At 38.6% G+C, this 17,474-nt stretch overlaps 1 protein-coding gene across 6 annotated transcripts in view; it reads right to left on the bottom strand.

The window, feature by feature from the left end:
• The window catches only part of Setd2 (SET domain containing 2, histone lysine methyltransferase), a 91,597-nt gene that overhangs the window by 62,689 nt on the left and 11,434 nt on the right, over positions 1-17,474 (bottom strand). For all 6 annotated transcript variants that reach the window (XR_005284605.2, XR_005284604.2, XM_038321594.2 and 3 more), the window contains 4 exons: positions 14,246-14,261; positions 7,569-11,845; positions 5,031-5,162; positions 3,132-3,260 (listed from right to left, as the gene is read on the bottom strand). Coding sequence is in view for 4 of the 6 variants with exons in the window: in XM_038321594.2 (XP_038177522.1) it covers positions 3,132-3,260; positions 5,031-5,162; positions 7,569-11,845; positions 14,246-14,261 (4,554 nt within the window). In the remaining 2 variants the exon portion in view is untranslated. The remainder of the gene's footprint in view (positions 1-3,131; positions 3,261-5,030; positions 5,163-7,568; positions 11,846-14,245; positions 14,262-17,474) is intronic.

The raw sequence follows: 17,474 nt of genomic DNA, 5'->3' as shown, positions 1-17,474 counted from the left end.
TAAAAGACCACTGAGTCTAAGAAACTTTTAAACTATACAAGTTAGGAAAGAGCACTGAAGAAACTATGCATGTTGACAATTGTCAGGAAAAATTCAATATGGTAGCAGTCCTTCTGCTGCCCTTACTTTAAGAGTTCTTTTAATGATAATGATAATCAAATCTGTCTCTGGCTTCTTGGCTGGTCTCATTGCCCAGAATACATATCAGAAACTTGCATAATACAGCTGTACAAAATTGCAATGGAAGAGCTTTATTTATGCAAAGGGACATTCCCAAGAATAACCCAAGATAACTCTGTTTCTTTCACACCAGAAAACAATAAAAGGCAGTGAAGGAAGGGAAGGGGAGAGGAAGAAACTATCCATATAAAAGGTATAAAGCAACATCCATGCCTTCAGACCTAGATTTGGCCTAAAGACCAAATGGCAAGTTGCTTAACTCTTCTATGAACAAGGATAATGAAGTTTTACAAGTAACCTTCAATGAGGTCTTGTGAAATAACAGCAACTTATATAATGTATACTCTACAGCCAACTGGAAATCGTAACATTGTAATATGTCTGCATGCTTTTCAGACAGACAGCATACTACAGGCCATTTAGGAAATATTTAGAATAAAGGTTGAGAAAACTATACTCTGTAAGAATGAAAGACAACCTTTATTCTTAAAGAAGTGAAGCTGTTCAGGACCTGTAATAAATACACCAAAGATTTAAATAAATGAGTACTACTACGGACGTCTAACACCTAAGGGATATTTAAGACACTAAAAAGCCAGGCGGTGGTGGCTTATGCCTTTAATCCCAGCACTTGGGAGGCAGATGCAGGTGAATCTCTGTGAGTTCAAGGCCAACCTGGTTTACAAGAGCTAGTTCCAGGACAGGCTACAAAGCAGCAGAGAAACCCTAAACCCTACCCTAACCCTAAAATAAAAGACACTGATGAGCTCAAAAAATAGCAAACTACAAACCATGGACCAAGTAAAGGAAGAATAATTAATTCTCTTATGACTCAACTACAGACCTGACATCTTTCATATATATATATATATATATATATATATATATTCATTCATTCATTTTATGCAACTAGTCTTTTGCATGCATTTCTGTGTGCCATGTGCATGCCTGGTGCTCACTAAGGCCAGAAAAGGGAATCAAATCCCCTAAAGCCAGAGTTACAGATGGTTGAGAGCTCTCAAATGGGTGCTGGAAACTGGTCCTCTGCAAGAACCAGAGCTCTTAACCACTGAAACATCTCTCCAGCCAGTTTTCCGTGTAGCCCTGGTTGTCCTGGAATTTGCTCTGTAGACCAGCCTGGCCTCGAACTCCAAGATCTATCTACCTCTGCCTTCCAAGTGCTGGAATTAAAGGCATGGGACATCATACCCGGTCAGCCTGGCTGGAAGTTTTAACCTTTAAATAAAACATGCTCTAATGAAACAATTTTAAGAATATAAACAGGGGCAGTGAGATGTCTCAGGAGGTAAAGATACTTATGTCAGTATGACCATCTGAGTTCAATACCTGAAGCACACATGACAGAAGGAAAGAACTTGTTCCCCGACAAGTTTCTTGTCCTCTGACCTCCACATACAGACACAAATAAAAACAAAAAGTGAACCATTTAGTTTTGTTTATCAAATATTGCTATAATCAGTGTTTACTAAAGCTACCCTGCCAACTGATAAGAATTCTTTCTTAAAAAAAAATTAAAATCGGGTGGTGGTGGCACACGCCTTTAATTCCAACACTTGAGAGGCAGAGGCAGGACAATCCTTGTGAGTTCGAGGCCAGTTGGTCTACCGAGTGAGTTCCAGGGCAGCCAGGACTGTTACATAGAGAAACCCTGCCTCAGAAGAAAAAAAAAAAAAAAATCAAACAAGTGAAATAAATGAGAGGGCATAGCAGGATAGCACCTAATCTCAACCTCTGAGAGACTGAGACAGGATAACTTTCTCATGTTGTAGGACAACCTGGGCTACAGTATGAGATCCTGGCTGAAAAAACCACAGCACTAAATAAAAGAGAGGAAAAGCAACAATTGCATAAAAAATAAAACTCAGTTGGGCAAGTGGAACGCATATTTAATCCCAGCAACTGGGATATGAAGACAGGAATATCCCTGTGAGTTCAAGGCCAGCCTGGTCTACTCAATGAGACCCTGTCTCAATAAACAACAAAACTCAAGTAGGCACAGAAAAATACAGTAAATAAATACATTTTTGTAACAGCCCATGGCAAATATGTTTAGATCTCAGTAATAACAATCTAATTACTCATGGCTAAACCTAAAAAGTTAAATTATTATTTTTATAATCAGTATTTGAGGAGCTAGAGAGATAGTTCAGCAATTAAGAAGACCAACATTCCAGCAAACAAAATGGCAGCTCACAACCATATGTAATTCCAATTCCATGTGATCTAATACACTCTTCTGACTTCTTCTGGCACTAGGTATAAGTGATAGACAGATGTACATTGAAGCAAAACATATATACATATAAAGTAAAAATAATCAAGCCTAAGATGTTTCTTTCTAAAGAAAGAACTGTATCTTTTGTAAGTAATGTGTAATAATGACAAAATCTGAAGATCTACATAGGTTGTCCTGTGAATGATGGTTAACTGCTAAAAAATACTTTACATAGGACACTCACTTATGAAAAAGCAAATTCTCCTAACTAAATCTGATCACGGATGCTATGTGACGTGGGTCTTATGACAGATAATACAGAGTATAAAGAAATCAGATCATCTGCCCAAAGTCAGAATTCCATCCAGCCTAGGATTCAAACCCGACCAGAATGATTACCTGCCCTTTTTTTGTTTTGTTTTTGGAGACATGGTCTGTGTAGCTCCGGTTGTCCTGGAACTCGTTCTGTAGCAGACTGGTCTCAAACTCAGATATCCACATGCCTCTGCCTCCCTAGAACTAGGATCAAAGCCGTGTGCCACCACTATCTGGTCAAAATGGGACTTTTTATTTATTTTCTAGAAGTCAATTTAACAAAGTCATTCTACATAATAACCATTACTAAACACCACTGAAATAAACCTTTTTCCTACAAAATGCCTAACCAAATACAGTAACACAAAATAAAGTGAAAGCTGATTGAAACCAAACTTACGAAGGAAGATCCTTGGCAGCTCGTAAGCCCCAGCCTTTCTTTTCTGTAAGTATAACTTCTACATCTGCATGCTGCTTTCTCTGAAACCGTCTATTCGAACAATAATCTCCATTTGGACATCGAGAGGAACTGAAATGAGAAATGGGTAAAATACCTGTATCATCAAAAAAGAAATTTAAAATAAGGTACCTACTTACAAGACCGACTGGCCTCAAACTCACAGAGATTTGCCTGTTCTTCCTCTAAGTGCTGGGATAAAAAGTATGCACCGCCTAAACTAGTAACTTTTCCATGTTAAAATAGTCAGGCTGGAGAGATTGACTAGCTTTTCTTCCAGAAAATCTGAATTCACACTTCAGCACACACATGGCAACTAACAACCATCTCTAACTCCAGTTCCAGGGTATCTTCTTTTGGCTTCCACATGTACCAGGCATGCACTTAGTATGCAGATATTAAATACAGACAAAAACATCCATACACATAAAAAATAAAATAAGAAAAAATGTTTTCATCAATCAGATTAGTTTTAAAACTATCAAGTGGCAGTAGTGGTGCACACCTTTAATTAACCCCAACAATCAGGAGGCAGAGGCAGACAGATCTCTGTGAGTTCGAGGCTACAGAGTGAGTTCCAGGACAGCAAGGACTAAACAGAGAAACTCTGTCTCAAAAAAACCAAAAATAAATAAAAAAAATAAAATAAAAATAAAGAAACCAAACTATAAAACATTTTTAGATAGGCATGGTGGTACACAACATCAATCCTATCAATGGGAGGTAGAAAAGTAGGTAAATCTCATGAGTTCTACGCCTGGCGAGTCTACATAGCGTGTTCCAAACCAGAAAAGGATATATGTACTCTGTCTTTAACAATAAAAAAAGGGGGGGGGGGCAATTTTAAATGCAGAGATATTTAACATTTTATAAACTATACTAATCAAGTATGTACCAGCAGAAGGTTACTATGGTCAACTATGAACAGAAAACACGGTGGGTTTGGCTGGGGAGTAGTGACATATGACTTTAATCTCAACGCTCAGGAGGCAGAGGCAGGCAAATCTCTATGTTTGAGGCTAGCCTGGTCTACAGAGAGAGCTCCAAAACAGCCAGAGCTATACAGACAAACCCTGTCTTGAAGGGAAAAAACACAAATTAGGTACGTTTGTGTGTATACAATTCTGATTAGGTCTGATTATATAAAAGTATACATAGTATTATATATTACATATACCTGTATTGTACACATTAATATTTCTGAGAATACTACAATGGGACAGAGGTTTGGGTAATGGTACTTCACCTTTTGCATTTTCAAATTTTAGTGTTTTATTTTATAATCAAAGTTTAAAATTACCACAATTTATTCCACAGGGCATAAGTATTACAAAAGAAAAAGGAGGACTTAACTAAATGTAGTAGTAGAGGCTGGTCATGGTGGCATACAACCTTAATCCAAGTGCCCCAGAGGCAGAGGCAGAGGCAGAGGCAGAGGCAGAGGCAGAGGCAGAGGCAGACAGACCTCTGTGTGAGGTCAGCTTGGTCTATACAGGGAGTTCCAAGGCAGCTAGAGCTACATAATAGATATTATGTCAAAAGTCAAAAAGAAATGAAGGAAAGAAGGGAGGGAAGAAGGGAAGGGAAAAAAAGCATCAATAGAATGTTAGTATTAGCAATAGAACTATTTCACATAGAACTTATGTGCCAGATGCTATAATCTAATGAGCAATACAGGGGAATTTGTCTTAGTATCTGTTTTCTACTAAATTCTGGAGATTTTATTGCTTATACTCATTTACTTATAGGGAAAAGGTTAAAATTACACCCTTCATTAATTATTTCTCATATTTAGAGACACATACTAGGAAAGTTAAGAGCGAAGTGGAGTATTGTACCTACCACTCAATCATGAGGAGACGATTAAGGCAGTCTTCTCCACAGGCTACTTCTCCTTGAGCTCTCTCATCTTTGGAGAGAGGTGCGCACTCACACTGCATCCGCTTAATATCCCGATGGGATTTATTCTTCTTTCTATTGGGTAGAATTGCATGAGATTTTGTGACAGGTCTCTTGAAGATAATATATTCAACCAAATAAGTACTAAATCTCAGTTTCTTATTTATTTCTGTAAGTCTACCAATCAAAAGGAAGGCCACACTAAGGTAGAAACAGACTGAGTTCCCTCTATACCCCCACAACCTCACCCCACCCCACACCCCCCCCCCCCCCCAAAAAAAAGAGGAGGAGGAGGAGAAAAGAGAATGAGATGACAATAATGATCTAGTTGTCAATATTTGCGAGATAAAAGCCAGATGTGGTGGTAGATGTGGTGGTATAAATAATCCAAGCTGTTCAGGAGCCTGAGGGAAATACACAAAATTCAAGGCCTGGCTAAACCACGAGTGCCAAGTCCAGCCAGAACAATTTAAGATCCTGTATGGAGCCCAGGGGATAGAGAATTCTGGAAAGAAAGTCTGGGGAATATAGCTAGCTCAGCAAAGCACTTGCATACAAATAGGCCCTAGGCTCAATTCCTCAGTACCACAGGAAGGAGGGAGGGAGGGAAAGTAATATGTGGCAATGAGGAGAAGAAATGAGTTTAAGTCTTCTCATCTTGAAATTCAGCCCTTACTTTCTAGTTCAGGTCAAATCACACCAAGTTTAGGAGAAAACAGAAAGGTTTTCAATAATCAGGTAGCTGGCTAGCTAAGGTTAGACCAAGGTGGCACATGCCTTTATCACAGCACTCTTAGGAATCGAAGGCAAGAAGTCTTGGGTTCTACAGGCTCAGGGAAATAAGACCAACTGCTAAATAAAAGTTTGTATGAAAGGCTTTAGAAATGGTTCAGAGGTTGAGAACACTGGCTGCTCTTCCAAAGGTCCTGAGTTCAATTCCCAGCACCCACATGGAGGCTCACAACCATCTAAAATAGGATCTGATGTGCTCTTCAGGCATGCAGGTATACATACAGATGCTCACATACATAAAATATAAATAAAATCAAAGTTTGTATGGAGCTAGAGGGATGGCTCAATAGTAAGGAGCACTTGCTCTTTTGCAGAGGACTCTAAATTTGACTCCCAGCACCAACGTGGTTGCTTACAGCTGTCCATAACTCCAGTTCCATTGCCCTTGTATGGCCTTGAGAAGCACCAGACATGCAGGGAAAGTGCATTTATACACATAAAACAAAAGTAAATCTACGTTTTTTTTTTTTTTTTTTTTTTTTGTAGGTATAAAATTCTGTCTCAAAAAAGTCAGGCAATTGTGGCACACATTTTTAATACCAGCACTTAGGAGGCAGAGCAAGTGGATCTCTGAGTTTGAGGCGAGCCTGGTCTACAAAGCAAGTTCCAGGACAGCCAAGAATGTTGCACAAAGAAATCCTGTCTTGAAAAAAAAAATTAATCAAGAGCTTTAATTCAACCAGATCCAGGTTGGCACATGCCTATAATCCCAGCACTGGGGAGGCTGGGGCAAAAATACCAGTTTTATACCAGCCTTGGTTACTTAGCAAGCTCTAGGCCAGCCTGCTATTTCACAAGAGAAAGAAAGTGTGTATATAACTGAACCAAATCTTTTATGAGATTCCTTAGTGGTATACATCAAACTTGAACATGTCTGTTTAAAAAGTGTAATAATAGCTCAAGAAGAGGCAAAGGCAGGAGGATATAAAGATCAAAAGACATCTGGATCAGTCCAGGTAATATAATGAGACATAATCTCAAAAATAAATGCAAAAATCTAAAACAATAATCAGATGAAGATTTCAGAAGCAAATTTTTCTCAAAAAAGTATTCTGGTAGAAGAATTAGGCTAACCAAGTTCTATTAAGTTCATAAAAACCCACGACAAAACTGATAGTGGTGACAAGTACTTGTAGTCCAAGCACTTAAGAAGTAGAAGCAGAAAAACCAAGAGTTCAAGGCCAGCCTGAGCTGCATGAGACTTTGTCACAAGAATAAAAAATAAATGAATGAATAAATATAGTCTTCTTAACCTTATGTACACAGTAAAAATATTAACAGAATGTTCAAAGTGCTTAAAGGGATGACAAGTAGACTGAACCAGGAGGGAACGCTACACAAAAGGAAAGGGCTCAGCAGAAAGTATACACTAAAAACAGTCAAGGGGTGGAGAGATGGCTCAGCAGTTTGAAGTGCTTGCTATGCTTCCAGAGCATCAGGAAGCAGTTTGATTCCCAGCAGCTACCTCGGGTAGCTCAGATTAGAAAAAAAACCAGACACCACTTTTCTTAAAGACAGAAAAAAATGACTCTATTAGTAAATATAAAGAGAAAAGGATATTTTATAGATTCTGTTACTCTACATTTTACCAAACTCTTATTTCAGTCTAAAATGCTGAAAAGTTTATTATTTTTTTTCTTTACAAAAAAGCAGCACAAACGTATTAACAAAAGCATTACTTAGGCTCACCTTTCAGTTAAATAAACGTTTTCTTCAATAAGATCAAAGTAACAGGGCATCTTTCCCAGCTTGGCAAATTCTTTCCACCGCTGTGGGTCCCTGAAGTCATCCATTGCACATGAAGGCCCCATCAGCCCCGAGTGGAGCGGCGCTGAGGTCTCTCCTGGCTCACTCTCCACTCTAACTTTCTTTCTAGCCTGTAGCTCACTATCACTTTCAGAATCACTCTCCAATTCTTGCCTTCGTTTTTTAGGAGGTCCTCTTTCTTTTATGTCATTTTTCTCAAAGTTTTTTGAAAAATCTTTCCTTTCATTTGTAACTAAAGAATCCTTAGTTGAATTGCTGCTTATTTCGGGTGCTTGCACTGATCCCTTGTCCTTTTGATGGAAGAAAAATTTATTGGACTGGCTTGAAAAATGTGATCCACTTCGCTGATCCCAACTCTCCTCTTCTTCCCGATCATCTGTTAAAGAATCCGGTACCTGCCCTTGAATTCGATCATAAGCAACCCCAGTTCCTGGAGGTCTGCCTGCTGATCTTGGATCCCAATAACCATTGCCTTGCCAGTAATTATGGGTCCCACCAAAATGTTCAGCATTTTGTTGATACTTGTGTGTACCACAGGCTCCATAGCTGCTGTCAGGTTGCTGGTATGTGCTAGTGGGCCTTTCTTGTTGGGAGAAGTCCCACCCTACGTTTCTGAGCTCTTCTGATGCGTGCAAGCCATCCATACGAGAAATGTCACAAGAGGAAGAAAAGTTCATCTCTGTTTTTCCTAGTCTACTACTATCAGGCCTATTAGAGAAAATTATCTGTTGCCGAGACTTACTTGGGATATCTTCAAAATCATCAGAATAAAGTGGTAGCTCTTGTGACCTAGATGTTTTGGCTCTTACTGTGTCCTCTGAATTTAGGTGACCTAGAGGGTCAGATTTCAAGTCTGTATGACTTGTACTATCAACCCCGTCACTTTGAGAATGAGTAATTTCAGGTAGGTGATTATCTACTTTTCTGCTGAACTGTGAATAAGAAGTTTCTAAATTCCTCTCTGTTCCTTTATGAAGGAAGAATTTGTCAGTCTGAGGACAGCCTTTACTTGACATACTCTCAAACTTATCCTCATATGAATGTCTCCTTGACTCTAATCTTTCATCTTCCCAGTGGTCAGAATAATGTCGGTAGCTATGACTGCTCCGAGAAGAACAGGGACTTGTCTCTTCCATGGGCAAAGTAGAATTCTTTGGCACAACCACAACAGACTGGAGACGGTTTCTTGGGATACTGCTGTCATCAGACTCTGTACCTTCTGAATCGCTTTCATCACTTGAACTTCCAGAAGATCCAGAATAATCTTCATGGATAGTAGATATAATTTCAGGAGCATTACCACTACTGTCACATTTTAAGGTGTACGTTATACCATCACTGTCTTCCATGGTTAAGTTCAAATCATAAGAAAATACAACCTCTGAGTCATCAGAAGTATGTGTACGTCCTCTTCCTTCTTCCTCATCTAATATTTCTGCTCTTTCTCTTCTATCATGCAATATGGAATTCTCTTCTTCTTGAGCCTCTTGCAAAGACTGCCCAGATAATACATTATTGTGCCTGTTTTCCCAAGATGCAAATCCCTTTCCTGAATCAGGAAGGGCACTACCCACTTCTGTTTCTTTCCCTACATACTTTAAAAACTCTGTGCTTTTTTTACTCTGCACTGCATCTAGAACTGAAGATGTATTCTCGTCACATTTTATTCCTGGCGGAAGGCTCTGAAAAGATGAAACAACACCTGAGCTCCCTACAGACTCATACAAATCATCAAAATGGTTAGGTGAGGCTAAACTAGTGCTACCAATGCTCTGCTTATATTCATCACATGCAAATTTTGAGTGCTGATCTGTCGGTTCTCTATTATCACATATAACTGTTTTTGATTCCAAATGCAAATTCATAAAGCTATTTGAAGAAATCTTCATAACCGAAGGTTCAATATTTTCAGCTTCAGAGTTCTCAACTGGAGAACAGCATCTATCTGAATCTTTGGTTTTGTAACAAGAACGTCTCTTATCAATTGATTCTTTAATTAATGTTTTGGAATATTCTACAGTCTTACCTGGCAAAGACGTGAGTTTATCATGGTGCGGTGACAACGAAGGTTCTGTTTCCCTTAATGGACTTTTAGACTTACTATGCTGCCTACAGCTATCATCTGAGTCTTTTTCTTTACATCTACCAACGTTCTGAAATCCATTTGATGAAAGCATGCAAGCCTTGATCAAAGGGGATACCTCTGATCCAGTCACACTATCATCAGAAGTCATTGAAATAGCATCTGTTTTAGAGACACAAAATGTTGCCATATCAGATTCTGTCTCTGGAGATCCATTTATATTTAATTCAATAGAACAGAAACTTCTTAACTGATCATTTTTCACTTTTGATAATGACTCTAATTCTTTAATATTGTCAAGGCTATCATGGCCTATAAATTCAGTCTTAAGAATAGGAGATTCATCTAGCTTTTTAAAAGTAGGTGAATCATTTAATTGATTTGATGGAGATGGAGACCCAGTCCTTTCTCTTTCAGAAATTTTATTAATTGTTCTTAATTCACTACCTTTTGAACAAGGAGTCTGCAAACTAAAAGAATGCGATTGTTTGCTTTCCTCATTTAATTCTGCACAACAGAAAGAATTTTTAAATTTATCAGACTTGGATACGGGTTTTGAAAGGGCAGATTTGTAACGGGAAGCACTGTTATCATGCTTAGAATAGGAGGACCCCCGTCGGAATCCCAGTTCAGTTGGGGAAGAACAACATCTTTTTATGGATTCATGCTCTGAAGTCCGCTTGGATTCTCTTTCTAGTTTTGAAGAATACTTTCCTCTTCTCTCCATCTCTAAGTAAGAGGTCTCAGTTTTACAGTCCCGATCAAATTTAGAGTAAGATGATGATGTCCTCAGGTCTCTGTAGGAATGGGATGAGGTGCGCCTTGGATATGACTTCTTATATTCATCTTCAGAGTCTGAGCTCTCCCGTGCCCTGTTATCTGTATAGGGCCGAGAATAGCGTGTCCTTTCACGGTAAGGGGAACTCCTATGGTAGCGTCGATCAGAATCATAATAATGAGATCGCTCTGACCGAGAATAAGACAAACTAGTTCTAGAGACTCTGTCAGATCTAGAACGAGATCGGCTCCGCCTTCGATCTCTTTCGGACCTACATCGAGAAGATACATACCGAGTATCTCTTTCAAGTTTTGAATAGCTAAAGTATTTATCATCTCTCTCTGTTTTAGATCTCGATGACTTCCCCAAATCCTCACTTTTTGAAGGTGCTGAGCTCTTTTTAAAATCTCTTTCCTTCTCGATGGAAGATTTTAAATCATGTGATCTTTGACTGGAGGAAGTCCGTACAGAATCTTCATCAGATTCTGAACCAAGAAATGTGCCTTCAAATTGTGATGATTTCTTCTTAGAACTCCCTTTTTTAGAACTGAGGCTTATCTTAGAACCATCTGAAACTTCTTCTTCCTTCCCAATATGGGAATCTTCTCTTTGCAGGGGATTATCTGCTTGTTGTTTCAAAGTTTGAATTGTGTGTTCTTCCAAACTGTTAGATACAATTTCCTGCTTCATATCCACCTCTAAAGATTCTGGTACAGTTTTAACTGGTGACTCTTTCTGAACTCCATCCACTGGTGCAGTCATTAGAACTGTTTCTGGGGGCTGTGGCAAGGCCACTGGCTCTGATATTGGTGCTGGTGGTAAGGGTGATGTGGCTTGGGGAGGTGGAGGCGGTGGAGGTGGAGATGAAGGTGGTGAATCTACAGTTGATTCTGCTATGACTGCTGGTAACTGTATTGGAGCAGGAGGGGGAGATGTTACCGCTGTGGCTGTAGCCAGCTGTGGCCTGGATGTCACATGAAGCAGATGTTTCTTAAAATGAATTCTACCCAATTCCACTCTTGACTTTGGTGGGGAAGATTCTTCTGTAGTAGGAAAAGTATCTCCTGTGTCCATTTTAACTTTAGGGCTTGAGTCTACTTGAAGAGTTGTAGCTGGGGAGTTTGGAGAATCACTTTGCTTTTCATTGCTAAGTGCAGTGAGAAACCTGTTCTGTAAAGTTTTCTTTGTAAGACTGAAGCTGAATGACACCTTCTGTCGTCCCTGTTCCTCCAAATTAACTTTTGTCTTCGTGCCTTTGGGCAAAAATCGACTAGAAGCAACACCTTTGAACATTGGTCCTTTGATGAAACCTGTTTTCTGCACATTTTCAATCTTTGCCTATAAAAGAACAAAGCAATTATGGTAATAAATGCTTTCTTTCAAATTGTGAATATCATATTCAAATTGTTAATATTAAAATTTAAAATGTCAGAGAAAATTTTTAAAAATCATTAACAGTAGTATGATTATCACTAAGCTACAAATGTAGCTTTTCATTTATGCATTTAGCTTTTCATTATGAAACATTTTAGGCATAATCAAAAGTATAAAGACTGACAAATCATTAAGTATGCATCCCCAGCTTAAACAATTGCCTGTATTTTTTTCCATTAATCCTATATTATCCACATTGGCAGTATTTTCTAGATACCCAACTTTTTCTTTTTTTGTTTTGTGTGTTGTTGTTTTTAGTTTTTTGTGTTAATGGTGTTTTTTTGAATTTGGTTTTGAGGCAGAATCTCACTATGCAGCCCAAGTTTGCTTTAATCACGTATTAATCCTTATGCGTCCACCTCCCCAAATACACTACCATGCTCAGCTCAAGCAGCATTTTTTTTGTTTTTGTTTTGTTTTGTTTTTCAATACAGTTTCTCTGTAGCTTTGGTGCCTGTCTGGAACTAGCTCTTGTAGACCAGGCTGACCTCGAACTCAGAGATCCGCCTGCCTCTGCCTCCCGAGTGCTGGGATTAAAGATGTGCACCACCATCGCCCAGCTCAAGCAGCATTTAAAAAAAAAAGTTTTAACTTGATATGTAGATGACATTTATATACAAACAGTTTGTTCTTGTGTTTTACTTATCTAAAAAACATCAAAGATCAAATGAGCCAAAGATCTCCTAGCATCACATAAAATCAGTAGAGGAGGGTAAAAAAAAAAAAAATATATATATATATATATATATATTATATAGCTCTAAAATGAAGAAAAAAATTGCTTGGGGTATTTTTAATTTTGTTTTTAAGGCAGGGATCAGCCAGGCATTGGTGGCGCAGGCCTTTAATCCCAGCACTTGGGAGGAAGAGGCAGGCAGATCTCTGTGAGTTCGAGGCCAGCCTGGTCTACAAAAGCTAGTTCCAGGAAAGGCTCCAAAAAGCTTCAGAGAAACCCTGTCTCGAAAAACCAAAAGGAGGGGGGGGGCGGGCAGGGATCAACAAGCACTATTTTAATGACCTTCCCTCTTACAGCATTCATTTTAATGATAAAGTAGCCCCAAAAAAGCCTTCTACTATACTAGAAATTACTCTGCCTTAGCACACTACCACTATTTCTGCCTGGGCTACACACAAATTTGGTAATGTTATTCTCTAATATTACTATGTAAACAAGATACAGCTAAGAAGTCTTCTCCATTACCTGACAAAAGTATTTGACAAACCACCAAAGGAAATGGTGGGAGTCATAAGTTAAAGGCATAACCTAGGTTGTTGAAAAGTCTACAGGCACAAACTCAAGCATATATAAACATATGAGACAGGTCTTGCCAGGAACATAGAGGTTAAGTCTGCTTCTGCTCTCCAGCGCTGAAGGGTAGGCACCACCACACCCCGGCCTCAAGCCTACATTAAAGACTAATATCAGGAGAGCAAGTCAAGTCCAAATTAAAAATTTGCTATCTATAACATTTTTCTAATAAATGTTCTTTATTTTGGCCATTTAAGAGAGTAACTTTCCTCCTGAATATGGTATAATTGAAAATCAGTTCTAAAGCTAGGTGCAGTGGCACACGCCTTTGATCCCAGAATTCTGGAGGCAGAGGCAGGCAGATGCTGGTGTACAGACCAAGTTCCAGGACAGCCAAGGCTAGATAGAAAAACTCCGTCTTGAAAAATCAAATAATAAGAAAAAGGATACAGTAATTTCAAGTGAGGAAATAATACATATGTATTAGATTACTCATATAGCAGTAGTTTTTAAATATTTAAGAAACAAATTTCAAATTAAATTTTACATGGAAACTTACTAGAGACAGATAATAAAAATCTGTTTGTAAACTGCTAGTTTCTGTCACCTTTCTAAATCTCTCTCTCTCTCTCTCTCTCTCTCTCTCTCTCTCTCTCTCTCCCTCTCCCTCCCTCTCTCTCCCTCCCTTTCTGGTTTTTTGAGACAGGGTTTCTCTGTAGCTTTGGAGCCTGTCCTGGAACTAGCTCTTGTAGACCAGGCTGGCCTCAAACTCACAGAGATCCACCTGCCTCTGCCTCCCAAGTGCTGGGATTAAAGGTGTGAGCCACCACCGCCCGGCTACCTTTCTAAATTTCTTAAATCTTTTAAGTTTAAAATTATTTTCTTGTTATATACAATATCCCTCATTAGAATAAGTTATTTTAAGTATTAAGCAAAACTATTAATTCCATTTCACAATCAAAGGAATAGTTAACTTTAAATATTTTCAGCCTTTATCTAGATTCTAAAATGTACTTAAAAACCATTTCTTGAATGACTAGTTCAATTATACTTACCTCATTTTCTTCTTCTCTATTCCCATTCAGCCAAGAAAGCATGCAAAAGAATAAAAAGGATCATAAATACTTAAACAAAATGAAACTTTACATTAAAACAGATACTTAATATAACCTATCTTTTCACTGTCCTAGTGACAACTCTAGAACAACTATTTCCTGAAGCTAGTGCAAGCCACTACGCTAAGTACCAGAGCACAAAAGTAAGCAAGGCAGTAACTAACCTAGAAGAGATTACCTTTTCTAACAAGTAACAAAATATATATGTTACAAAAGCAATTCCTACATAAAGGAGTAAATATAAGGACTAAGTACATACAATGTAACAGCAAAGTGGACAACTTTGTTTTTATTAAACTCAGTTTAATAAAACAGGAATGCAAATAATCCCAAAAGGTGGATCAGTTCTTAGAGAATGTACTTTTGGAGTGATCCCAGGCAAAAGGTAAAGATTAAAAGAGAACAGCTCCTAAAAGTAAACTAAAAACCATTCAATGATACCTCAAGTATAAGGTATAAGATAGAAAAAGGACACAATTAAATGGAATAAGGAACAGAGGGCATGTTTTTGATGAAGAATCACAGGACAGCCAGGGCAACACAGAAAAACTGTCCCACAAAAACAAAATCAACAAAAATCAAATCTAGTACTGAAGAGACAGCTCAGCAGTTGAGAACAATTGCTGCTCTTTTAAGGACCTGGGTTCAGCTCTCAGCACCCACATGCTAGTGCACAGCTATCTGTGCTCCAGTTCAGGGGATTCAACACCCTCTTCAGTCCTCCATGAGCACCAAAAATGTAAGTGGTGAGTGAAAATGTAAGCACACACACATAAAATTAATACATACATCTAAGAAAGAAAAAGTTAAAAGAAAAAGCCAGCTGTGGATGCCTCAAGCCTTTTCATCCAAGCAAACTTATCTGTGCAAATTCCAGACCAGCTTGGTCTATATGACAACCTTCAGGCTAACCAGACCATGTGTCAAAAAACTAAGATGGGCTTGGAAGATGGCTCTGTGGTTAACAGCAAAGGGTCTTCAGCTCCTAGCAATCACGCTGCAACACCTAATAACTATCTGTAATTCCAGTTCAAGAGAATTCAACACTCTCTTCACACACACACACACACACACACACACACACACACACACACACACTATCACACAATTAAAGTGACTGCCTAACATAAACAAAGCCCTGGGTTCCTTCCTCAGTACTTGTGGCAAAAACAAAACAAAAAAAATAAAACCGCTAAGAGGGACAGTGGTGGCACACACCTTTAATCCCAACACTTGGGAGGCAGAGGCAGGTAGATTTTCAAGTTTGAGGCCAGTCTGATCTACAGAGTGAGTTCTTAGACAGCCAGGCTATACAAACACTGTCTCGAAAAATCCATAAAAATAAACAAACAATAATATTAATAGAGAAAAAGATGAAATTACAAACAAGCAAAAGGAAAGATCTCAAATCCAATCTATTATCATCTTGGTCTACAAAGCCTTCTAACACATTTGAGTGTCTGTGTGGCTTTCATTTAAACAATGATATTTCTAGGTATTATAACCATACTATATAAGCCATTATGTATTTCACTTTGTTCCTTAATCCTAAATACAGTTGGTAGCAAAAAACATGTATAAGTTACAGTATCACTGAAAAGCATTAGGGGAGAGCTTTAAGAGCTGGGAACCCGGGGCTGGAGAGATGGCTCAGCCGTTATGAGCATTGTCTGCTCTTCCAAAGGTCCTGAGTTCAATTCCCAGCAAACACATGGTGGCTCACAACCATCTGTAAATGAGGTCTGCTGCCCTCTTCTGGCCTGCAGACATACACACAGACAGAATATTGTATGCATAATAAATAAATATTAAAAAATTAAAAAAATAAAAACTTTATAAAAAGAGCTGGGAACCCATATAAAGGAGGAAGAAAGAACAGACCCACATTGGTGTCATCTGACAATATCCAGGTCATGGCAGGTGCAAGCCACATTCTCATCACATAATAACCCCTCCACTAGTTCATACATATAGTAATAATTTAAAAAATTGTGAAATTATTTTTAACAAAGAAGAGCTACAAAGAGATGAAGACAGAGTCAAATTTCAAAATAAAATCTAGGCCTTGTGGCATGAGGCTGTAGTCCCAGTCACTTACGACTGACTAAACAACATTAACAAGGTTCTTATCTCAAACACACTACAGAGGCCAGGTTGTTTACACCTGTTAATTCTATCTAAAACTTGGGAGTTAGAAGCAGAAGGATCACAAGTTCAAGGCCATTCTTGATTACATAGCAAAGTTCAAAACTAGCCTGAATGGTATGTAAGATACAGACTCAAATAGGGTGACGGGCAGAAAGCGGGCTATGGAATGTAGCTCTTGTCTAACATGCATGAAACACCGGGTTTAATAGCCAAGACTGAATAAACTAGGTGAAGTAGTACACGCCTTGAGCATGCTCCTAGCACTTGAGCGGTAGAGCCAAGAGAAAGTCATATTCAATGACATAGTGAGTTCAAGGCCAATCTGTGCTACATAAGAAAAGCAGAAGTCACCAACCAGATGTAGGAGGCAAAATGAGAAAGCCTTACTGAGAAAAGGTAAACCTAAGCAAGGCTAAACCTAAGAATTATGGGTGAATTTAAGTCATAAGAGCTAGTTAGTAATAGAGTGAGCAATAAGCCAAATGGTTTAAAATTAATGTAAGCCTCTGTGGGTTTATTTGGGACTGACTGGCTGCAGGAATGTGCGAAACAGAAACTTCTGTCTACACCCTACTTCAAGAAAACAAAAGTTAGAACACTTTATTGTTTATCATTTTAAAACACATACATTGGGGCTGGAGAAAAGAACTAAGAGCACTGGCTACTCTTACAAGGGACTCATCCAATTCCCAGCACCCATGAGGCATCTCACAACTGTCTCTAACTCATCTCTCACAGGGTAGCTGACATTCTCTTCTGACCTCCAAGCACACTGCATACCTGTGATGCATAAGCATACATGCAGGCAAAACACCTATAAAGTAAAATAGAAAAAAAAAACCAACACATAAACCCCCCCGGGGGGGAACTATACAAATAAACAACTAAAATTACATCTTCCCAGGAAAAAAAAAACTCTAAGTTTGCATATCCTTATATACATAAGAGATGAGAGACCAAAGAAGAACGGTATAGGTATGAGTAGTAGCAAAGGGAAGAGCAACGTATTTTACTGGGTTTC

Source organism: Arvicola amphibius, chromosome 3 (assembly GCF_903992535.2).
Source record: "Arvicola amphibius chromosome 3, mArvAmp1.2, whole genome shotgun sequence".
In the NCBI taxonomy this organism is placed as follows: Eukaryota; Metazoa; Chordata; class Mammalia; order Rodentia; family Cricetidae; genus Arvicola; species Arvicola amphibius.
The sequence above is the reverse complement of the archived record's forward strand: the minus strand, read 5'-3'. Positions and strand labels throughout refer to the sequence as shown.